This window comes from Pongo pygmaeus, chromosome 1 (assembly GCF_028885625.2).
Source record: "Pongo pygmaeus isolate AG05252 chromosome 1, NHGRI_mPonPyg2-v2.0_pri, whole genome shotgun sequence".
NCBI lineage: Eukaryota > Metazoa > Chordata > Mammalia > Primates > Hominidae > Pongo > Pongo pygmaeus.
The window spans coordinates 176895986-176919597 of record NC_072373.2 but is presented as its reverse complement, the minus strand read 5'-3'; the positions used below and the strand labels follow the sequence as shown (position 1 = coordinate 176919597).

The 23612-nt window shown below is 57.5% G+C and overlaps 1 protein-coding gene across 5 annotated transcripts in view; it reads right to left on the bottom strand.

Moving 5' to 3' along the window:
• GLIS1 (GLIS family zinc finger 1) overlaps positions 1 to 23612 on the bottom strand; it is a 249907-nt gene that overhangs the window by 6333 nt on the left and 219962 nt on the right. For 4 of the 5 annotated variants that reach the window (XM_054453885.2, XM_063655741.1, XM_063655742.1 and 1 more), the window contains exons 5-8: positions 19243 to 19404; positions 13944 to 14054; positions 9782 to 9914; positions 3810 to 3966 (exon numbers count right to left, since the gene is read on the bottom strand). In XM_054453885.2, the coding sequence (XP_054309860.1) occupies positions 3810 to 3966; positions 9782 to 9914; positions 13944 to 14054; positions 19243 to 19404 (563 nt within the window). The remainder of the gene's footprint in view (positions 1 to 3809; positions 3967 to 9781; positions 9915 to 13943; positions 14055 to 19242; positions 19405 to 23612) is intronic. The other variant, XM_063655752.1, reaches the window with a different exon arrangement.

Sequence of the window (23612 nt, the reverse complement as noted above, 5' to 3'; positions counted from 1 at the left end):
CCCTGGCCATCTCTCCTCCACTTGCATACCTCCCGCTATGGGGGGCTCACCAGTTGCCTTCATACAGAGCCTGAGGGGGATGCAGGCTCTAGACTGTGCACTCTGGAAGCTCATGTTCTGAAACAAGACTGCAGTGCAGTGGCTGAGAGCGGCACAGGTGCCCTGAGCCCAGCCCAGCGCGGGGGCCCACTACCTGGACCACAGGATGCTGCAGGCCAGGTTCCCTTCTCACGCTACCTTCCTAAGCCCCTGGGCCCCGTTCACAAGGGCTAAAATGACTTTGGGATCAATGGCTTGGGGGCTCTGAGGACAAGGCTGAAGGCTCCCAGCCTGTAAAGCATTTATGTACATGGCAGAAAGAGGCAGACAGTGAGAGCTCGGAGTCCCCATTTTCTTGTCTAGATTTGTGGCTTGTTGGACCATCCACATTAAAATATACAACGAATTCAGTGTCACAGCTCCAGGTGACCTCGTGACCCTTGCCCACCCTCTGAGACACCAAGTATTGACACAGATCAGTGCCTCTCTGAAGGAAGCAGGGCTATCTGGAAATGGGGAAAGCAGATTTGGAGAGAGGCTGGGGTCTCCGCATCTGTGCCGTGCCAAGTTCCTCTCTGCTCCCTCCAACGTTGGCAGCCCCTCCACTTCCCCTCCAGTCTGCTGTCATCATCCACACGTGTGGGGCCCCTGTCACTGTGAGCTCGCTGAGGACAGGGGAAGCAGGGCCTTGGTGCTGGGTCCCTGGCCCAGCCACTGATACACTGTGGGTCCCTGTCACTATTTTAAGTTCATGAGCTGAATCCTTATCACATCTCCAGGAATAAATTATCATTATCTTCATCATTATTTTTAGGCCTGTCTTATGGGATGATCAAGTGGGACAGCGTCTTCCTCTATGCACTAGAAACCGTGGACAGCTGTGCACGAGCTGTGTGTTCTCATGACCAGTTCTCCTGGCTGAAGCTGGGCCGGGGCCTGGCCGGGGAGTGGCTCCTCATTCCTGCAGGCCTGCTGTGTGGTGGCTGCCTTATCCCCATCCCATCTGGGCACCCACAACCCAGCCCTCCCCTGGTTTCCTGAAGCCCCTGTAGGGAGGGCCAGGTCTCGGCCCTTCTCGGTCACCCGGTGCCCAGCGCTGGGCCTGGCACACAGCAAACAACTGATGACACTAATAAATGAGTTTCTGAATCTCTCAGCTACAAATCCCAGAGATTAACGGCACTGCAGGATTACGATGAACCAGATATGAAGGAGAAGAAAACATGTGTTTTCAAAAGTTTGTTTTTCCTGTCTCACTCCACCATAAATTCACATTTGCCACCTTCACAGCCAGTGAAATTAAACAGAACACAACTCTCTCCACAGCAGACATGACGCCTGAGGCTATGCTGCTCTACCTGAACTCTTTAAAAGGCAAAAAAGATCTTCTGGAGCTCCTCCTCTGAGTCATGCAAATGATTCCTAAATCAAATATTTTTGCTTCAACTGGAACCTATAAAAATTAATATAAAACCTCACTGGTCTGGCAGACTGAGGGCTTCATACCTCGCACAAGGCTGGGCAAAAAAATACCCTATTCGGCGTCTTCTCTGAGCCAGGGTAAATAAATTTGGTCATGAAGTCAGGCCCTCTTAGCATATTTTTGAGTGAATCAGATAATTCTGTCAAGCTATTTAAACGTCCCAGCAAACCACTGGGGAGCCACGAGTGGCCGTTCCTTGTTGACTTTGGCAGGAAGTGGAGGCTGAAGGCCCTTTCCCAACTCTCTTCTCAGGGGATGAAAAAAGAAACCCATTCACGCTGGGCCTGGGCCTGGTGTCAGGCACGAGGACGCTTCTCTCCTGCAGCTAGACCTGAGGCTCCTACCCGCAGGCAGGGGTGGGCAGGCGGGGGTCCCGTCTTGTCATCACTCTGCTTCTCACTGCAGAATTCTTGACAGGCACTTACGCAGGCGGCAGGCAGGTGATGAATGAGGCGGAGCAGAGTGCACGGGCCTGAGCAGCGAATGGCCTTTGTGGTTTATTTTCCTTTGGTTGGAGATGTTTTTCGGCTGGTTGGTGGGTGAGCAGGTGGCCTGAGCAGCTATGGGTGGGGGCGGGGACCATCGTGGTGGAGCCTGTGCCAGGTGAGGCACACAGTGTCAGGCATGTGTACGGCCCTCACCACCTTCCTCAGGGAGGGCCTTATAATGCCTTTCACAGAAGCAGCAGCTGAGGCTCGAGGAGGGCCCGGTTTTCTGGGTCCCCCTCTGCACCCTCTTCAGGCTGCCTCTTCACGGCTCTCTGCTCACACTCACAGCCACAATCTTCCCCTGCCTGTCAGCAGCCCCTCTGGACCCCCAGCTCATCCCTGAGGCCCCCTCCTCTCCCTGCCCAGCTCGGATTTCCCACTCCCGCTGCCTCTGTGCCACCACTCCCTTCCTCTGCCTTCCAGGCTCCCCCTCCCCAGCCTGAACCGGGCCCTGGCTTGGGATGCCATCTGTCCGGCTCCCCACAATCCACCGCACCCCTGCAATGCTGCCCTGCGTCCTCATCCCCAAACCTGACCACATCACTGCTCAACACTCTTCAGGTCGAGTCTCATCCCAGGCCTTGGGATCTGGACCTGGCGACATCTCTCCCAAGTTCGTCACCCCACACGATGATTCATGTTTCCCAGAACACCCCAAGCTCTCACCATGCCTACCTTCACTCTTGCTACTCCTTCCTCCCAGCTTCTCCACTCATCCAACTCCAGGCTCACCTCCTCCAGGAAGCCTTCCCTGACACCCTCCTGGCAGCCACACCCCACTGGGCTCTCCTCTGGGCTCCACAGCCCTTCCGCTTCCTTGCCGCACACCACTGGCCCCCTGTGTGGTAGGTCTCCCTCTCACAGTAAGTATCTCCAGGGCCAGAGTCATCCGAGGCACCAGCACTGGGCCCAGGGCCTGCCCACAGAGGCTCCATAATTGAACACCGAATGAATGGGTGAATGAATGGCAGGAGGAGCCCAGTAATAATAGGAGCAGTGGGCCACAAATGTGGCGATGAAGCCAGGCTGGCCCCAGGCGCAGGCAGGCCAAGGCCAAGGCTGTAGCCAGGAGGAGGAAGGTGCTGGGGCCAGGCCTGCGGGGACAAGGTGATCAGCAAAACACAGCAGGGAGGGCAGGAGGGTGGGGCTGTGAGGCCTCCCTCTGCTCATTTGCAAGAAAAACAGATTTTGGCAGATCACGGTCCAGCAATTAACACATTCACCATTTCCAGTCAATTAAGTGGCCACAACAAGAACCACATTGGGGGCAGGAAGAGGCTGCCCCTCTCCGCAGTGATCCTGAAGTAAAGGCTCCCAGGCAGCCCCCGCAGGCCGGGCAATGTCCCAGCTGCAGTGGCTGGAGGTGGGTGTGGGGCCCAGACCAGCATCTGTGGAGTGCGCACAGTGGGCAGTCTGCTCCCAAATGCACAGATGAGGCAAGGAGACGCCAGAGTGAGGCCCCGAGGAGGCCTGGGTTCCATTCTGCGTGTGGCAGCCCAGAATGCAGGGGTCGCTGGGAGGGGCCACAGCATTTTCCCAGGGTCCTCCAGTGGGGAGGAGGGGCTGCATGAAGTGAGGCATTCAGAAGCCAGTACGGTCTACTCAGAGTTACTGCAGGCACCAACGGAATCATGCACACAAAGTGTGTGGAATGCAGTCTGCAGTCAGTGTTCCCTGAAGGTTGGCTATTTTCATTATCAGTAACAAGCAGATAGATAATGCGGGACACCTGCCCTCCCTGCCTCCCCCCGAGATCCCCCCTTGCTGCCCCTGGAGGAGGACTGGCCTGGTGTACATACCCATCCCGGGTGCTCTCAGCCATGGGCAGAGGGGACAGATGGTGGTGGGAACTGGTGGTGGCATCCAGCGGGTGGTGCCTGGAAGGTACATCGTGCGCTGGGGGCAGGAGGCCCGATGCGAGTCCGTTATGGGGGGTGATGGAGCCAGGATACACACCTGCAGGGAATCAAACAAGGCTCACTGGACTCTGGCCACTCCCTAGAGATGGTTGTGATGGCCCAGGAGCTGTGTGTGCCTGATGATGGAGAAATAAAGACGAGGGAAAATGAACAACGTTGAATCACTGGAAGTTTAGGGGCCCCAATGAGGGAGGTGCTGGCCCCACTCCACTCAGTTCAGCCTTGCAGGCCCTGGCTAAAGGGCTGTGTCCAGGGCTGGGGCTCCCCTCATAGCAGAGGTGGACTGGCAAGGGGCTGTCAGAGGTGTGGGGTGCTTGGGGTGTGTGTGTGTATGTGTGTGTGTGTGTTCTGAGATGGGGGCATGTATAGGGCAGGCTGCCTCAAATCTCTGTGATGCTGTTCTGGAAAAGAAGAGGCTTGTTCTGTGTGGCCCCGGAAGCAGACAGAGACCCAGGAATGGAGAGAAGCTTGAGAGTAGACAGCAGGCCAGGGCTCGGCAGTGCCTTCTAACAGGCAGTGCTGCTGCAGGGCAATGGCTGCCCTTGCACAGAATAACTACCTCCCCAGAGATATGCAAGCAGAGCCGGGGTGTCCACTGTGAAGGCTTCCAAAGAGAGATGACTGCACTAGCTGGGTGGCAGCTGGCCTGGGAGACCTCTGAGAAGGGCTGCCATGGATGGTTGTATGGGCGGTACATTGAACAAGGGTCCCAACTGAGGAGAGGAGTCAGCCTCATTCTAGTCTCAGATTCTAAACCTTCGGAAGACACCTGCAGGGTGATGCCACCTTTTATCACCTTTTACCCCCTAAAGTCTTACCCTTGTTAAGACAGGGAGGCTAATAAATCAATGGGGCACACTAGGTCAGAGTGAGACGCTGCTCCAGGGGCCCAACTGAGGGTTTGGAGTTACTGAGCCCAGCACTCCCAAAATGCCTTCACCAAGAAACCCTAATCAGGGTAGGAAATAAACTCCTACTCTGTGACTGGAGCCTAAGAAAGACACAGAAAGAGTTGTAAGTTTTTGATATTCCCTATTTTATCTAAAAAAAAAAAAAAAAAAAAAAGATGAATGCACCCGACCCCTGCATTCCAGGCCATTACACCCAGCATGGAGCCCAGGCCTCCTCAAGCCTCGCTCTGGCTTCTCCGGGGCTCATTTCTCTAGGGAGTGGCCAGTTTTGCAGTTTTGCATCCCTTCTTCAATCTGGCCATGTTTATTTTAATAGCAATTGACATCATTTTCTCTGAAATTCATGCATCCAGCAGATGCCCTGGGAGGACTCTGTGTGACCTAGGGGCTAGCCCGGGGCTGCACTGATGGACTCTGTGTGACCTGGGGGCTAGCCTGGGCCTGCACTGATGTGGTGTCCATTCTGATGGCCAGCGTGCACTAGGGCAGCTATTACATGCTGAATAGCACTCTGGTTAACATGGATCCAGACCAGTGCTCTTATTACACCATAAGGACCAATCTGAGAACACACCAGTCTCCTTTCATGAATGGGATAAAGGAAACTTTTACCTTCTCAATTGGTTGGGGTTCCAAGGCTAGTTCATCCCAGGCTGGCCCCTTTGGCCCAGGCCTGCAATTCAGGAGGCTGTTGCAGGGAACGGAGCAGGGCTGTGGCAGGGACGGCAAGCTCAGTGCCTCAGGCAGCATGGCAGGGAGCAAAATAAATGAAACTGTATGGATTAACAAGGGGAGCAGCAGTGCCTGTGGCAAAGGGGAGAGCACACGTCCCAGAAAGACCTTCACATGGACACCATTAAAAAAAAAAAAAAACAAGCCTGTAATCCCAGCACTTTGGGAGGCCGAGGCGGGAGGATCACTTAAGGCCAGGAATTCGAGACCAGCCTGGCCAACATGGCGAAACCCTGTCTCTACCAAAAATACAAAAATTAGTCAGGCGTGGTGGCATGCATCTGTAATCCCAGCTACTTGGGAGGCTGAGGCAGAATGGCTTAAACCCGAAAGGCGGAGGCTGCAGTGAGCCAAGATGGTGCCACCGCACTCCAGCCTGGGCGACTCCATCTCAAAAACAAACAAACAAACAAACAAAAAACAAAGCACCACCACACCACCACCAAAAAGTGCCCCTTTGCCTATGAGGCCAAACAGTTTGCAACTCCTGGCCTGGAGTTAGAGCTGCAAGCAGCCTACGTTACATTACATCGTGTGAGATTCAACTATCAAAATAACTACCATTAATTAAAAACATACTGTGCCAAACTGTCTTTCCACATTATCTAGTTTAACCAGCTTGACAAATGTCAGTGGGGAACATAATATATTCCATTTTAAGATGAGCAAACTAAATATTAACAAGTTGAACGACTTGTCCAAAGTCACAGAGTAGGCGGCTCGTCAGGCCCATCTTCCAAGCAGCGGGGAGAGAAAGTCCACCTGAGGCCAGGGCTAGGAGTGGCTCCAGCTCAGGTGATGGTCTGGATACCTGGCTGAGGCCTCGGCTCTGGTGCAGGCATCACTGCTGGCTGCTGTGAGACCCGGGGGCTCTGGGCCACCATCCTTACCGCTCCCTGCCTCTAGGACTCTGCTCCCAGGCCTAGCACCACCTGTCTGTCCAGCCACTGCCTCCCTTCCCAGCTTGGGGGAAGGCACCTCAAGCGGTGTTTGTGGAGGGAGCCTGGCGAGGAGCTGCCCACGCTTTGAGCCGCTCACCACTCTCCTTAGCACCTCTTCGCCTGCCATCTTGAACCAATTTGGGGGCCTGACAGCTGAGAAGGCTTAGAATCCTGATCAATCCTGCACCTTCTCCCTCAGCCACGCTGACCTCATGCTTCTCAAGTCCTCACTGCCCATCACATTACCCTGGATCTGCTCAGGATGGGCCTGGCAGATAAGCTCCCAGGGGTTGGGTGTGGGGTCTCCTGTGCAGAAGGGAGCTGGTCCCTACTTGAGGGAGTGTCCTGCAATTGGACAATGGAAATTTGGTGTCTCCCTCTGCAGCTCGTCCCTCACCCTCTCCCCTCTGTTTCGGACTCTGCTAATCCTCCCTGACTCAGTCCCCTGCCCTTGCCCCTGCCCCGGGGCCAGGTCCCTGCCTGTCGAGCCTCCACACCAAGGACAGACACAGGGTGGGTGACCGAGTGTGTGAACTAGAGATGCTGACCATGTCAGCGAACAGCAGATGGGAATGAAGGAACCATGGGACTGCGAGGGGCAGCGGGAGTGGGGATGCCATGGAGCCTGATGGGCTCTCCCCAAAACGCACCACTTCAGGCTATAAAGCTGTGTCATCCATCATCAGCCGTGAGCGCTTAACCTCTGGCCCTAACATCTGTTCCCTTCTCAGCCATCTGCCCTGCAGCCTGCAGAAGAACCCAGCAGGCCGGATCCTGGGGGATCCAGGACCCTGGGCTTCACCTGGCTGGTCCTGCCCTCCCCGCTGCACTGGAAGCAGCTGGAGGACAGGGCCAGCACGGGGCCTGGCAGACAGCAGGTGCTCAGTATAGCAGAGGAGCAGCACTAGCAGCAGGGAGGTGGGGGCTCTGGTTAAGAGGACAGCCTGCGCAGATGGTCTGGGTTCCAATCCTGCCTCTGCCACCTGCTAGCTGTGGCTTGCGTGTGCCTTCTGAGGCCGATGTGAGGATGATGGCAGTGATGTCCACGCACAGTCCCTGGAGCAGCACCTGGCACACAGTCAATACGTGCTGGCTGTGCATGATTGTAAGGTGGATGGGTACATAGTCATTCTTCTTGCTCACCATGAACAACAATAACAGTAAGATGATCAGTCACATAGGGTTTATATGTGACCGCATCCATGATCACATTTGTTCTCATAGCAGATGAGATCCCTCAGTGCCTGGGAGGGAAACTGAGGCTCAAAGCAGGGAAGATACCACTTATTGTCACAGAGCAAGGGCAGTAGCTTCAGCAGGAGTGGCTCCTCCAATCTGTGATGATGAGGCCTCAGCTGATTCTGTTTCTCATCGGTAGCATGGGTTTCACATCCTACCGCACAGCGTAGTTGGGGACTGAATGAGAGGATATTTGTGAAGTCAGTGGCCCAAGCAGGTGCTCAAGAGATGGTAACTGCTGGCCCTGTCCTTTCTCGCTGGGACAAGCCTGAGGCCGAGAAAAGGCTTGCAGCCTGGACTGGCTGCTGACTTCTCTGGATGACCTTAGGTGATTCCTTCTACTGCCCAGGCCTGAGTCTTCCCAAGGTAAAACTGATGGGGTAGGTACAAGACCTTTGCCCTGGGGGCAGCACTGCTCCTCCGCAGCAGCTTTCTGTCTGGCTGAATCGGGAAGCAGCTTCCGAGGCTTCAACACAGAGCTCCAAGTAGTCACTGTCATGACCGTTTGTTAGGAGCTGGCACTTGAGATACCTTCGTCCCTGGGTTGGATCAGCCCCCCAGTCCCTTCCAGCCCTGCCATTTTAGCAATTCTGACCCTGTGAGAAGCAGCCACACAGAGGGGTCTTCTAGCTAGACGTGAGGAGGGTGCAGACCCTCCCCCAGGCATCCATCCGCCTGTGTCCTCGCCCTCGTGGACCTGCCTGAGCACAGACCCCTGGAAAGGGGGACCCATGAGAAAGGCTAAAAGGCTTTTCTTCCTGAGGCTGTTTGGCAAGTGCTTTGATATATTTTTAAATCTGTTGCTACTTCAACATTGAGGGGAAAGAATAAAAAATTAGAAAATAAAAAATGTTGAAAATGGTTGGAGTAATTCAAGAAATCCCAGAGGGTGGGCAGAAAGTCTGCTCTGATATTGCGGTTTCTTTAGGGGAGTCGGGGGTAGAGCGCAAGGACTGTCAGCTGGAATCCAAAGGCCATGCTGCTCTTATCTGGGCTGGATGCCCAAGCCACAAAGCCAAGAATTCCTGCTGTGGCCTGAGACCTGCCCCGTGGCCCACAGCTGCTGGGAGAGACAGACAGGCCACCTCAGCTGGACCAAAGGCCCTTAGCGTCTGGTTGGAGGGGCCTGCAGAGTCCCAGGGGCTCTGGGGGCCCCATCTCTGGGCCACGGAGTTTAGCGATGAGCTGGAAGTGATTTGGGCTAAGTTCCTATCCTCTCAGAGCCTCAGTTTTCTCCTCTGGAGCAGGAGTCAAGGCCAGGGGCAGAATGGGCTCTTCTTGAACACGGTTCCTCCCTGCGGATGATCCTGCAGCATGGGCCATCAGCAAGGGCACCAGAGCCTCTCTTGATGATGCTCGGGGCAGGGCCGTGGGTTCCCCCAGCCCAGCTCTGCACATGTCCCCATCCTGGGTGCTGGTGACTCCAGAATGAGGCAGACCCTGAGCCTCCCTTGAGGAACTCACAGTCTGGTGGGGGAGACAGATGGGCAGATGGGAAGTAGAGTGACAGCTCAGAGTGCTCAGCACTGGGGCAGAGCGAAGCCCAGAGGAAGACTTCCTGGAGGAGGAGACAAGGAGGTGGGTCCTGAAGGAAGGGCAGGAGCTACCTTCATGAAGGGTGGGAGAAGAGGGCTGGCTGGGTATGGACAGTGCCTGGGGGTGGGGGGGAGCAGGAGCACAGAGTGTTCAGGGAACTGCATCCAACATGCCAAGGAGGAGGCAAGAGGCTGCTAGGAGGACCCAGGCCCCACACACCTTGAAGGCCAGGCTGAGAGGGGTGAGGGCTTCATGCCCTGAGCAATGGGGAGCCAGAGAATAATGCGAAGGAAACGTCCGCCTAGTTAGAGGAGCTGCAGGGAGAAGATGGATTGGAAGTAGGGAGCCAGAGGCAACCAAGTCCAGATGAGTGAGTGCCTGCAACAAGTCATGCCCATGTGGGCGGCCCACTGAGCATCACTTGTCCTTGACTGTGGTCAGAGAAAGGCCCCTCCTGGGCTACGCCCCTGGCCCTGCCTCCCCGCACACGTACCTGGGAGAAGCTCCTGGCCCAGGCCACAGCCACCCTTGCCGTCGCTGGCAGCCAGCTGTGTGGACGCATGGAGCTGCTGCAGGGCCAGACACTCGGTCAGGACGTCGGCCTCGGTGTCAGGGCCCGCGTGCAGCTGGGGAGCAAGCAGAGGGAAAGGAGGTGTTAGTGTGAGGCCCCTGCCCACCAGCAACCGTCCCGTTAGGGGACAGGGCAGAAAGGACTGCAGCCCCAGGGCAAGACCCTTCCCTTCACTGTGCCTCAGTTCCCCATCTGTGAAATGGGTGGACTGGGTACATCATGAAGATGTCGTTAGTCCAGGTCCTTTGAGAAGCAGATGCCAAGATGGGATTCAACATGCAAGGATTTAAATGGGAGACATGCCATCTGTGAACTGGACGGGCTGGGAGAGCCCAAAGACTGAGAGGAGGAGGCAGGGAGAAGGGGTCAAGCGGGAGCCTCCGGGACAAGGACTCAGGGAGTCCTCAGCAGCCAACGTCTGCTGGCTGTCAGGGAGTCCAGTGCCTCCTAGGAAGACTCTGCCTCAGTGTCCCTGCTGGGCCTGCCACACTCAGTCATTGCTGGGAGCAACCTGTGGGAGGTGTGGCCTCAACATACACACAGAATGGTGGCAAAGTGCAGCAGTGGGGCCTCCCATGGGTAGCTGAGGTCTGCAGGTGCGTTCTGTGCAGCCGCGCCGGTGAATGGATGCAGTAGGAGTAAAGCGCAATAGGTGTGCAGTCAGCCTCCCCCAACCCCACCCCAGCTCTTTCTTTCTTCCTTCTTGGTACCAGGTTCAGTGGAAATAGTTCAGGGCTAGGGATGAAGAGCTGGGCTCAGATCCCATCCCACCTCTTCTTACTCCCTGTGTAATGCTGGACAAATAACATAACCTCTCTGGGTCTTGCCTACTCAGCCTGCAATAAGCAGCAACAGTCACGCCTCACCCCAGGCTGCCATGAGGAGTAATGAGACGATGGCTGGGGGCATGCTTTGGAAGTGCTGTAGTAGGGGTGGCTGAGCTCCAGCTGGCCGAGCCCCATCTGGTCACCTCATCGTGGGCACGATGGATCAGTATATGACTTGAGGTCCCTTGGCTAAGGGTGAGCCTGGGCTGGGGTGCACCCAGTAACCCAAGCAAATCTTTGGCCAACAACCCTTGGCTGTTCCCAGTCACCTCAGGATGGGAACAGGGTGAGGCCTTCAGGACACAGGGTGATGACTGGGGCAGGCACCTGGATGGGAAGGGCCCCTTCTCTCAGGGAAATCCTAAAGCTTGGCTCATCCAAATGCTCATCTTCTCCAGGACAAAACAGACCCAGAGAAGGTAAGAGCCCTGCCCCACATCACACAGCAGCTGAGAGTCAGCCCTGAGGGCTTTTCTGCCCTCCCAAGACAGCAGGGCCAGGCCCAGGCTTGGAGAAGGCATGCCCAGCCTCGAGATGGGCTCTTGGCTCCCTGACCCAGCAGCTGTTTTCCATGTAAATTAAGTTCCTGGCAAAAGAAAGCCAAGGCATGTTCTTGTAGACCGCAATGTCGATCGGATTAGGAGCAGCAGGAGAGGAGAATTAAGGAAGAAAAGCACTTCTAATTCTCTCTGAAACGCAGCAGGACTGCCAAGGACTTGTCATAATACAAGGGTCGCTTTACCCAGGAAGATACATCATCCCTGATGGCTGTTAATGGATGCTTATTGTTGGGAAGTTTGCAGATCTGTGGCCCCAAGTGCCCGGGGGCTCAGTGCGAGACAAGCATGGGGCCTGGGAAAGCCAGGACAGGATTCTGGTCCTCGGGCACTGGTCCGCTTGGGACAGAAGCCTCCCTGGTGTGGAGTGCTCCAGTCTACTGGAGCCTGGGCCATTCCCTGTCCCCACTCAGGCCCTCAACCTGAGAGCAGTGAACAGAGCTCAGGCCCTGGAAGCAGACAGGTCTGGGATGGACCCTGGCTCTGGCACTTCCGGGGTGCATGATGCTGGGCTGGTTTATTAACTCTCTGAGCCTTAGTTTCTCCACTCTAAAATGAATGTCTCATGACTCTAGTCCCCACATTTTGGGAGGCCAAGGTGGGAAGATTACTCGAAGTCAGGAGTTTGAAACCAGCCTGGACAACAAAGTGAAACCTCTGTCTCTACAAAAAAAAATATTAAAAAAAAGCCAGGAGTAGTGGAGCATGCCTGTAGTCCCAGCTACTCAGGAGGCTGAGGCAGGAGGATCACTTGAGCCCAGGAGTTGGAGGCTGCCATGAGCCATGATCGTGCCACTGTACTCCAGCCTGGGTGACAGAGTGAGACTTTGTTTCTAAAAATAAAATAAAATGGGAATTAAAAACAGTGCTCACACCTACGGTTGTGGTTTCTTTTTCTTTTCTTTTTCTTTTTCTTTTTTTTTTTTTTTGAGACAGGGTCTTGCTCTGTCACTCAGGCTGGTGTGCAGTCCAACTCCTGGGCTCAAGTGATCCTCCTACCTCAGCCTCCCGAGTAGCTGGGGAGCTAGGGTTATAGTGAGGCCTAAATGAGATACAGGATATGAAGCCCCAGGTACAGTGCCTGAGCCTCAGAGGCACCTGGGCTAAAGCACATCCCCTCCCTCCTCAAGGAACATGGAGGTGGTGTTTCACCAGAAAGCTCATGGCGCAGGATTTGACCACGTCCCTCTCTGCTCCACAGCTTCCAATGCTCCCCGCTGCCTGCAGGCTGGAGATCAACTTCCCAAGCCTGGCGGTCCCCTCCCATCTTCTTTCCCACTGAGGCCCCTTGCTCCCAGCACCCCATCGCTGTCTCCCTATCCCAGGGCCTGAGGCAGCTGCTTCCTCCAGCCTGCAGGCCTCTGCTGTTTCATTCCTGGCAGTGTCCACAGTTCACAGAACAATGCTTGGAATACAGTAGGTGCTCTGTAAATCTGGTTGAACCAATAAATGCGATCTTCCCACTCTGTCCTCCTCTGTCATGCCAGTGTCCCCGAGTTGGCCCCTGGTGTTTCTTTCACTCCCACACCCTCCCTGGCACTCAAGGACCCTCACTCCCTGGCCCTGGAGTTCCATGGGAGTGCAGGCGTGAGTTAACCCAGCCAGGTGGGCTCTGCCCCCAGCTGCAGTCCTGTCCCTCCTGCCATGGCCCAGTCCCCCTCAGGAACTCACACACGGCTTGTCCAAAACAGCATCCCCAACCCATTTTCTACATGGCCCTCAGGGTTACCTCTCAAGGTGCCATGTCCCTGCTCTGCTTAAGACCCCTCAATGGCACCCACTGGGCCCTGGACATAGCCCTGCCCACACCACCTCTCCTCACTGCGCTGCGTGGCCGCTGATCCTGCACACAGTGGGCTTCAGGCTTCAGCCCTTTCTCAGCACCAGTCACTCTGGGGAGCGTTCTTCTGAATTCACCGGCCCAACACTTAGTCCTTCCTCAAGACCAATGAACACATACACCAATTTCTGTTTTGAACTTTTAAATTTGTGCCAGGTACAGTTCTAAACCCTCAGCATAAACCGTCACTTACTCCTGACTGCAGCTATCTAAAGCAAGTCCTTTGTTGTCCCCTCTGATGGCTGAGGAACCTGAAGCCCAAAGGCACGTGCCTGGGTGCAGAGCCAGCAGAGGCAAGCCCCACGGGCCCACTCCGCGCTCACACCCCTAAACACTGTACCCATGCCTGACGCCACTTCCTCCACAGACCTTCCTGCTCCCACCCAGAGGGGCTAAGGTCCCCTCATCTGTGCCCTGACTTTTCTCTGCACATCTGTCTTGCCATCTTAATGACATGAGGTAGAATTCATCTCTTTGTGTCTGCCCTCGCCTGCCAGGCCACTGAAAGTGGGGCCGTGCTTTTTCATTTCTGCATCTTCCGTGCCCAGCACAAGGCTGGACATCATGTGTTTACCACACAAGGCGTGGGAGGTGCACAGATGCATGGGGCGACGAGCTGGTGGGCAGTCTGTGGGTGGTAAAGGGCCAGCTGGGGGTATGGAAGGAAGGGCTGCGGGTCAGCAGAGACACTAAGGGCAGGTGGGAAGTGGACGGACGGACGAACGGACGAACGGATGGACGAACAGTGGCATACAGGGCAAGTGGGTGGTCGGATGCATGTGTTGAGGGTGGGCACCTGGACTGATGCGGTGCAGGTGGCTGCGAGGTGGGAGGAGGCCAGATGAGGAGGGCTGGCTTACCTTCTTACGCACCTGCTGCTCTTTGGCTGAATGGGCCTTGACGTGCTTGCGGAGGGAGCTGGGGTCTGTGTAGCGCTTGGAGCAGCCAGGGATCTGACAGGCGTACGGCTTCTGTAACATGGGGGGTATGGGTGGGGTGAGTGAGGCCCATCCCTACGGGCCACGGACTTCTGCGTGACCAGGCGAGAGGCTGGCTGCAGGCCAAGAGTACTCTGCCTCAGCCAGGCCAGCCCAGCTGTGGGGAAGGCACCTGGCCTGGGAGCGGAGCAAGGGGTTTGTGTCTTCATTCCACCACCATCCTGGGACCTCAGGTCAGTTGCCTCTCCTCTCTGAGTCTCACCTTTCTTCTCTGAAAAATGGGGCCATCTGAGGTCTAAGGGTTCTTCCAGGTCGGACCCTGGCTCTGAGCCAAGTCCACCCTTTGGACCCCACAGCTGCAAGTAAGCATTGAGCAGACAGGGAGTGCAGTGAGACAGCTGCTCCGCAGATGGGGAGGAGGAGAGGGGAAGGGGCACCCACACAGGGCCAGGCTAGGCGGCACTGGTCGCACCTTGCAGGTAGGTGCAGAGGCACTGGACTGCTCTCGGGGCCACAAGAAACCAGGTCCTCCTGCCAATAGCTGTGAGAGGCTGGAAGCATGGCTGGATCTGAGAACACAGGGCTGGGGAGGCTGGGGGTGCTGGGGAGTCTGGGGAGGCTGGGGAGGTGGGGGGCTGGGGAGGCTGGGGAGGTGGAGGCTGGGGAGGCTGGGGGCTGGGGGGGCTGGGGAGGCTGGGGAGGCTGAGGAGGTGGGGAGGCTGGGGGTGCTGGGGGTGGGGGAGGTAGGGAGGCTGGGGAGGCTGGGGGGCCGGGGAGCTGGGGAGGTGGGGAGGCTGGGGAGTCTGGGGAGGCTGGAGGGGTGGGGGGCTGGGTGGCTGGGGGGCAGGGGAGGTGGGGAGGCTGAGGAGCCTGGGGAGGTTGGGGGGGCTGGGGGGCTCGGGAGGCTGGAGAGTCTGGCGGGGCTGGGGGCTGTGCCCTGTGCATGGGGAGTGGACAAGTCTCTTCCCCTCAGGCCCCCATGGCTCACCCAGAATATAAGAAGTGGACCCCAAATCCATCCCCACTGCCCCTCCTGAATTCCTGCCCAGGCCCCACCCTGCCCTCCAGGCCTCAGGCTCCCCACACACAGCCAGAGGGGAAGGTCTTTCTCACAGACCCGCTCTTGCCTTTGAAACCCCTTGGTGGCTCCCTGGTGCCCTACAGGCCATCTCCCGGCACTGCAGGCCCTACACCTCCCACCACGAGCACCTCCTCAGCTCTCCCGCAGCCACGTCACCTCCTCTCCAAGCCCTCCTGGCATCCTCCACCTCCTCCTCAGGCCAGAGCATCCCCCTAAGCGCTGTCCAGCCTATGTGCTGGGTTTGCTCAGTGTCCCTCTTCTCAGCCAGGGAGCGACTTGTCTGATTCATCCCAGGTCTGAATGACCCAGGGCAGGGGATTCGTGGCTCTAATTGAATCCCAATCTCTCCCAAGGCTTCCACAGGACCCTGCTTGAGGACTCTGGCCACTGCTGGGGCTTGAAGCTCACAAGGCTTCCCTTTGTGGACACGTCTAGTGCTTCCGCTCTCTTAGAAGCCTCCGCCCTGCTGGGACTGCAGGGGACAGGAGAAGGACTGGAGGAAATGACACCTCTCAGAGTGAGTACCAGGGACTGCCGTGTCCTGCCAGACACACCCACGTGGAACTGCCCCCAGAACCTCAAGGCAGCTTTGCCCCTGCTGGACTAAGGAGAGGCCAGGCCAACCTCGGACCCAGGGAGAGGTACCCATGGCCCTGGGACCTCATGAGGAGGGGAAGCAGAAAGAGACGACCATACCTTGGTGCTGCCATGGAGAGTTGCCAGATTAAAGAAACGGAGGAGAGCAAAAAGAGAGAGACAGCAGTGAGAAGCTTGCTGGGGTTGGCCTGGGAGGGAGAGCGGAGGCCTGCCGCGGATGGCCCCTGCTGCCCCCAGCCCGCCGCACCCCAGAGGTAGGCTCCCTCTCTCACACACCATACACACACACACACACACACAACCACCACCACCACACACCACACACACACCACACCATACACACCCACACACCGCACACACACGTGCATTCACATGTGCCCAGGCACACACACGGCCCTGCCCTGCCCCTGAGCCGGCCCCAGGACTGTCCCTTGGGGATGCTGATACAAATCCACTCGCTTTCGTCTAAAAGCAAACAAGCTGGCTCTGTGTCTGCCGGCACATTTGCCTGGAAACGGGCGGCAAGGCCCATCTCTGTTTGTTTTTCCAGGGCCTGACGTGTGTAGAACATTCCTCAGGCCCCATTCCCCGTGAGCCCTCAGGAAACCCTGTGGCAGTCCCCAGCCAGCAGCCCAGCCCCGCCTGGCCATGTGGGCCATGTGGGCTGCAGCGCCGGGCGGCCTCCCTCTGTCTATAATGAGGACGCTCCGAGTGAGTCTGCCATGTGGAGCCCCTGCCCGTCTGCACTTGGAGGCCAGCTCTGCTGGGAGCACTCCCCTGTGCAGGCCCCGTGCTGAGCACCGGCCATCCGCCATCTCCTTGAGCCCACACCCACCCCATGAGACTCATCCTGCTTTGTAGAAGAAGAAACTGAGACCTATATTTTGCCCAAGATCCCACAGCGGGGAGAGGGAGGGAGCGTGTGCAGGCCTCTGCTAGAATGCCTCCTCTGCTCGGTGGCCTCGAATGGTCCAGTGAAGTAGGCAGGGGAGAGAGAATCATCCCAGTGGGGAAGCTGAGGCCCCGTGCAGGACAGCGGCTTATCTGAGTCCGCTCAGGGGATCTGTGCACTCAGGACTCGAGCCCCACATTGAGAGCCTGGGACACGGCAGGATGTGGTCAGCGCCCAGTCAGTAAGAGGACAGGCCGGGGAAGGCTGCCCAGTCCATGTGCGGAGCCTCACACCTGCTGCCTCAGCTGACCTCCCTCTCTCTCTGAAGCAGGGGTTTTACCTCTCAGGAGGCCCAGGGAGGCCAGGGGCTTTCCTCAGACCTCCAGGGCCAGGAGGCAGGGCCACGGTCAGAACCCTGGCCTGGTCCTCTCCAGTCTGTTCTGAGAATCTTTCCCACCCATGGAGAGAATCCCACATTCTCCAATGCCAGAGGGGAGCTGGGGACATGGCTGGTTCCCTCTGGAAAGCAAGGCCCTTCCCTGTGAGGGGCCTGACCCTAGGGGCCTCTGGGGGCGGGTGCTGGGACAGCAAACTAGCAACACAGAGCTGCCTGCGGTGTTTATGTGGGGAGCTGGATCCTAGTGGGGTGCTGGGCTTGGCTGCTGCACTTCCCAGGCCTCCCGGGGACCTCTTGGGGGAGATGAAGGCCTGAGATAAGCCTGCAGGCTCATTCTGGGCCTGGCCTGACCTAGACCTTGGGGCTCTGTTCACACACCAAGTGGGGGCCAGAGGCCTGTTGCTTTGGGGCTGGGTCCAGGAAATGCAGTAAGGAGGGAGGGAGGAAGAAGGAGGGACAGGGAAGGTGGCCCCAGAGGCACGGGAGGGTGGGGAGAGGGTGCAGGGAGGCCTGGCACTGTCAGTGCTGGCTTGTGGCCTCTGGGAGACATAACTGGGGGTGCTGGGGCACAGAGCGTGCCTCTCAGGACCTGGGCCAGGGTGCCACGGGCCCCTTGGGCTGAAAAGGTGACAAAGGCAGGGAGATCTGCTAGCACCGCTCCTCACTTCATGTCCATAGCACAGCCTGTGACAATGAAGCTGAGAAGGGGAGGACAGTTGGGTTCAGGTTGGGGATGGGGCCCTTCCTTGCCACCCTCACCCCTCTGCTCTCCTGCATCCCCCAAGATGGCTGCCACATCAGCTCTTCCAGCAGAGAGCACTGGACTTGGAGTGGCCCAGCCCAGGTTTGCATCCCAGCTCTGCCACACACCTGCTGTGGACAGGGCAGATGACTCAGTCTCTTTGAGTCTCAATTTATGAAATGGGGATAATGGGCCCCATCTTGGTTGGTCACCAGGATGAAACTGGGGACAGTGTGTGTGAGACTGTGGGGCCAGATATACAGAGTGTCCCCCCCCAGGGCCTGGCCTGGCCCCAAGAACATTGCTTCCCTGCTGTTTTCTGGGCACTGAATCTTTTCTGGGTCTCGGTTTTCCCAGCTCTAAGGTAAGTGGCTGGCATCAGAGACCTGCAAGTGCCCTTTCAGCTCTGACCTCTGCTGTCTCACGGCCTCCAACTTACCCTGGAGGGGTCAGCTGCCCTCCTGGGCCCCTGTTTCCTCCTCATCTGTGAACTGGATGGGCTGGGGGGCAGCCACCCAAATCCCCCAGCCTCTGACCCACAGAGTTCCCCAAACACCTGCAGGAAGCATAGAGAAGCCAGCCTGGGGCCCGGACGTGGCTCTGCTGCAGACCCCAGTCTCCTGCAGCACATGGGGGCTGGGGTCCTCCTCGGGCATGTGCCCCTCACCCAGGGCCTAGTGTAAGGCCCTGGTCTGAGTCAGCTCTGCCACCGTCCAGCTGTGCGATGGTGAGCAGGCACTGGCCTCAGGTGTCCCACTTCCCTTATCTGTCAAATGGCTTCGTGACTGCCCCTGCCCGGAGCACAGGGTCTGTATGAGATCCTGGGGGGTGAAGTTTTAGGAAGCACTCTATTAACGGCACACAGAGGGCTGCCTGGGCAGACACTGGAATAAAGCTGCTGTTATCTATGCCTGGCGCAAACCAGGGAAGGGAGGTGGGAAGGGAGCCAGTATCTGGAGGCCTGGGTCACCTGCAGGAGCCCGGAGTCTTAGGCACTGCCCACCTCTGCTCCTCACCTGCAGGGCTCAAGGGACAAAAGACCGCCCTGGAGAGCCTCTGACCTGTGTCTACGGAGGGGATGGGAAGAGCAGGGAGCAATCTGCTCCGGCGTGGCTGACAGGTTCTGGGGAGGGGACACAGGAAGGCAAGTGTGCTCTCTCCATGAGGCTGTGCACGGCTCTGGCGCCCAGGCTGGTACCCACAGGCCAAAGCATTGCTTCTTAACTGGGGCAGGTTTGCCTCCCCTCACCCCCGGGGACATTTGGCATCAGAGAGTTTTGGTTGTTGCGATTGGGAGTGGGAACATTGTCTCCTATCTAGTGGAGAGAGGCCAGGGATAACTGCTAAACATTGTAGAATGCAGAGGACGCCATCCGACCCACTGCCCTGCCAAGCATCTCCTGCCCCAAACATCAGTGGGGCTAAAGGGTAAGGCAGGGGCTCTGCACTGAATGAGCGGCAGGTGTGCGGCCGTCCTCCACCCCGCCCTGGGCCTCTGCCTGTTGGGCCTACCGTGTCTAGGTGGGTGCGCTGGTGCTTGGCGCGGTCGCTGGAGTTGCTGAAGGCCTTCTGGCAACCCGGGTGCTGGCACAGGTACGGCTTCTCGCCCGTGTGGCTCCTCAGGTGGATCTTGAGGTTCTCCAGCCGTGAGAAGGCCTTGCTGCAGCCTTCAAACTGCAGGAGAGGCTGGTGAGGGGAACTCCCAGCCCGGTGGGCACCTCAACCCTGCATGGAAACTAACTCCCCCAGGCCTGCCTGGCCCCAGCACCCCTGCCCCTCCCATCCTGCCGGAGCCTCTGAGAGCTCCGGATCAGCTCCCCATGAAGTGCTCAGGGCCCAGGCCTTATCTGGAAAGGCCTGGTGAGTCCAGGAAAACAGCACCCTGACTTAGAAATGGGGCATGAGGGCTGGAGAAGAAAGTGGCCTTTCCAGTTCTGGACCTGAAAGGCTCCCCTCCCCAGGGCCATCTGGAAACGAAGCACTGCCCTGACCACAGCAGAGCCCCGAATCAGGGCAGGCGTGTGTCCCAGCACAGAGAGCTGAAATATGGACAGACCCACAGCCTGGATCTGAATTGGGCTCTGTCCCAGAGAGGCTTTGGGCAGTGCTCTTGACCCCTCTGCGCCTTGTTTCCTTGTTTTCAAGCTTGAGACTGTGTGGCCACCACTCAAGGCTGACATGAGGGCCCCAGGGGGTAGGACACTGAATGTCATGGGGTTTGTCCGTCTGGAGCCCAGAGTTGATGCTAACTGCTGTCGAAACAAGAGCCACATTTGTAAACTGAAGGGCCCTTCATAGATCCTGCGGCTCTGTGACCACATACAGCCCTCCACACCTCTCTTTAGGCCCACCCCACGCCCTAGATCAACATCAGGGGTTGGCCAGACAATTTCCAGCCTTTGTTCATTCAAGTCACTCAGCAAGGAGTGTCCCCTCTTTCACAGCCACCCACCAACCTCCCTCAGCCCTCACAGCCACCCACCAACCTCCCTCAGCCTTCAAAGTCAGCTCAAATGCTGCCCAGAGGAAGCAGCAGCCTCTGGTCCTTCAGTGTGATGAGCTGCTCCTTCTGGCTTCTCCCCATCTGTCCCTGTCCCAGCCAGGCTGATGTTCTGGCCATGTGCTTGCATGGGTGGGAGGAGGGGACCCAGCGCTGACGGGCGCCTGCTACATCCAGGTGTGGTGCTGGGTGTTGGACACACAACAGCTGTGAAGTATATGGCATTAATGTCCCCATCTCAGAGATGGAGGCTTCATGTGGTCAAGTGACCTGCCCAAGGTCACAGGGCTGTGACATGGCAATGACAGGACTCAGGCCAAGTCTGATGCCAAAGGCCAGGTGGCTCTGCTATGCCTGCTGCCTTCCTAGGGCAGGTGACCCTTAAGGAGGGGGACTAGAGGAGGCTGGCCCCCTCTCATGAGCCATTAATTTCATCCTCCACGTCCAGGGCTGAACAGCCAACCATGAGCACCTAACCCAGATTAGGGCCCGTGGGACCCCGCCCCTCTGAACCAGGGGCCAGCATGCGCTCCCAGCAGCAGGTGGCCCAGGATGAGCTGGTAGCAGCTGTGTTACCCGAGGACTGGCGCTCCCAAAGCCTGCTCTTCACACCCTTTCTCTGGGGCTCATCTGCGGGGAGTAGGGGGAGGAGCTGGTTGGGTGCCTAGAGAGAACTGTGGGCTCATTTCAGACCCTGTCATCCACCTGGCTGATTTTCATGGCCTTGGCTCAAGGCTGTTCAGCACATTGAGTAATTTCTGGTGCGAGGCTGTTCATTGGGACAGACTGGCTCCAGTCTGCGGTGAGTGCCAAGCTGCAGAAAGAACTCAGACACAGGTCCTGCCCTCTAGGTGTAGAGAGCCCGTGCGGGAGACGCACACACGCACACCATCATAAAGCGACCCAGTTGAGATGTCACGGAGGGAGACACAGGGGCTGTGGCCACACAGAGGAGATGCCTGAGGCAGCCTGTGGGCCATGAGCTGCTTCCACGGGCTTGATGACTGTAGCGAGCTTAGACAGACATGTGGCAGTGTGGAGACACAGGCAGGCAGTTCCCCCAACACTGATGCATTCACCTCATTCGGTCTCTGGCCCTGCCCGAGCCTGAACTGCGACCAACAGATCCAAAGAAGATAGTGGGGTGATGCACACTGAAGACCAAGGAAGGGCAGGCTGGGAGGCACCAAAGCATGAAAAAGGCACAGATTCCCTGTGAAGGCCCCTGAGTGGTTGATGTGGGGTTCATTACGCTGGGGGTGGGCCGGGCTCTACTGGGCAAGGAGTCTGCAGGGAGCTCAGAGGCCAGATAGCGGGGACTCAAATGCCAGGCCAGTGAGCCTGGGCTCCACCTTGGGGACAGTGGAGACCCTTCTCCTAAAGAAAGGAAAGGACAGGGTCAGATATGTGCCCTAGGAAGACCTCTCTGGCTGCTGGTGACAAGTGAGGACCGGGGGAGGAGACAGGAAGACGCCAATTGTAGCAGTTCTAGATGAGGGTCACCAAGGCCCCATCCAGGGCAGAGGTGGCAGATGGAGCACAGGCCAGGGCAGAGCCGCTCAGACAGACAAGAGAGACACAAGAGACATGAGAGACAACGATGGTCCCGGGACAGCTCCCTCTGCGCCTCCTGTCCCCTGGAAGCCCAGCCACAACTCGGGGCCCTGCTCTGCTGGGGCGGGTCCAAGTTGAGCCGCCCACAGCTGGGTTTTAGAGGCTGTTCTGCTTCCTACTTCCAGATGTTGTGTCTTTTTCATGCATCCAAACCAGGAGGAAATCCTGTTTGGGCAGTAAATAGGCCGCAAGCCACCTCCCGTGCTCGCCTGCAATGGCCTTGTGCCAAGTTCACCCCAACGTGAGATGGGGGAGCCCGGGCTGGAGAGCGGGGCTTCCTCTCAGCGTCCAGCTCGTGCCTTTGTTCCCCTCTGGCCCATGCAGGGCGGAGAGGTATCTACAGCAGAGGGCAATAACTCCTCCAGGCTGCGTCATTTTCCTGACTGTGGGAGAGTGCTGGATGGTGGACCATGATCGGTACATCACCTTCTCCCCGAGGTCTGTGTATTCCTGCCTTGGCCAACCCTCAGTGGCTCTGCCTCTGTTCGGACTGTCCGTCTCCTGGGACTCCCTTCCCTTCCAACTCTCTGACCATCTAATTCATACGTTTTTTCAAACACAGGATCTGCAGCTTGGTGTTCATGGTCTTCCAACATGAACCCAACTGCCTCTCCCATGCAGATGCTCCAAGCGTGATGTGCAGGAGTGAGACTGTGTCTGAACAGTCCTGAATTCTGTCAGGAATTTCCATGCCCTCAGGCCTTTGCTTCAGTTGTTCCCTAGGCCTGGAATGCCTTTCCTTTATTTGCTCTTTTCGCAAACATCTACTCCTGTTGCTTAAGCACTCTCTCCCAGAAGCCTTCCTCAACCTTCCCCACCCCATCCTCTGCGACACCCATGAGCTTGTGGGGTAGGTTTTCCCTGCACAGCCATGGCCTTCTCCCCTTGCCTCCAGGCTGAGAGTTTGAGAGTTCCTTGAGGGCAGGGCTGGCATCTCAATCATGGGGCAAAGGGTGGGACAGAAGCATGATATGGGGGTTGCTGGGCATGCAGTCCACGCACCCCTGTGAGTACACTCCCTTACCCCAGTGTGAGGCAAGTTACCCCGAAAAGTGCGTGTGCACTGATGCCCGTGCTGTGCCCATGTATGTTGGCCCAGCCTTGTCCTGCTCCCCGCCCCCTGGAACTTTCCAGAGCTGAGCCACAGGCTGGGGTATAATAAGCAGCTGGCCGGGATGCCCTGATGGGAGTGGCTCGTCCCTCCAGATGGAAACAGAGGTAGCAGCAGATGAAGGGGCACTGCCCCATCAGGACTGGTCTGGGATGAGGATGCTGCAGGCACCCCTGGCAGAGCCAGAGACATGCCCCATCAGGTCCAGCATCCCAGACATGCCAGGGGCCTTGAGGGCCTATAGGCTCTGCCTGCAGCTGCCTGCCAAGGTCCTTGTGGTCCTTCCTAGTCAACAACTGCACAGATGGGGACAAGAGGCACAGAGAGAGGGATGGGAGCGACCATCAGTTCAGCACCTATTGTGTGCTTGGTTCTGCTGGGCCTGGTGCTGTCACAAATGTGGCACCTTATCTTCTTCACTGCCCAGTAGGCAAGTATTACTGTCCCCACTGACAGATAGGGAGCTGATGCTCAGGGTGCAGCCAGCACAGGGGCTACACACACAGACCCTCGTGTACACCCAGCTGAGGGGGAGCTCTTTGGGTCCCAGGAGCAGCCTCCAATGAGTGTGAGGTAGCCTTTGGGGTGGGCATGGCTTGAAGGGGCCCCATCCATAGGTTGTGTAGGGCTGGGAGGGCTGCGGGGAGGGAACCCCCA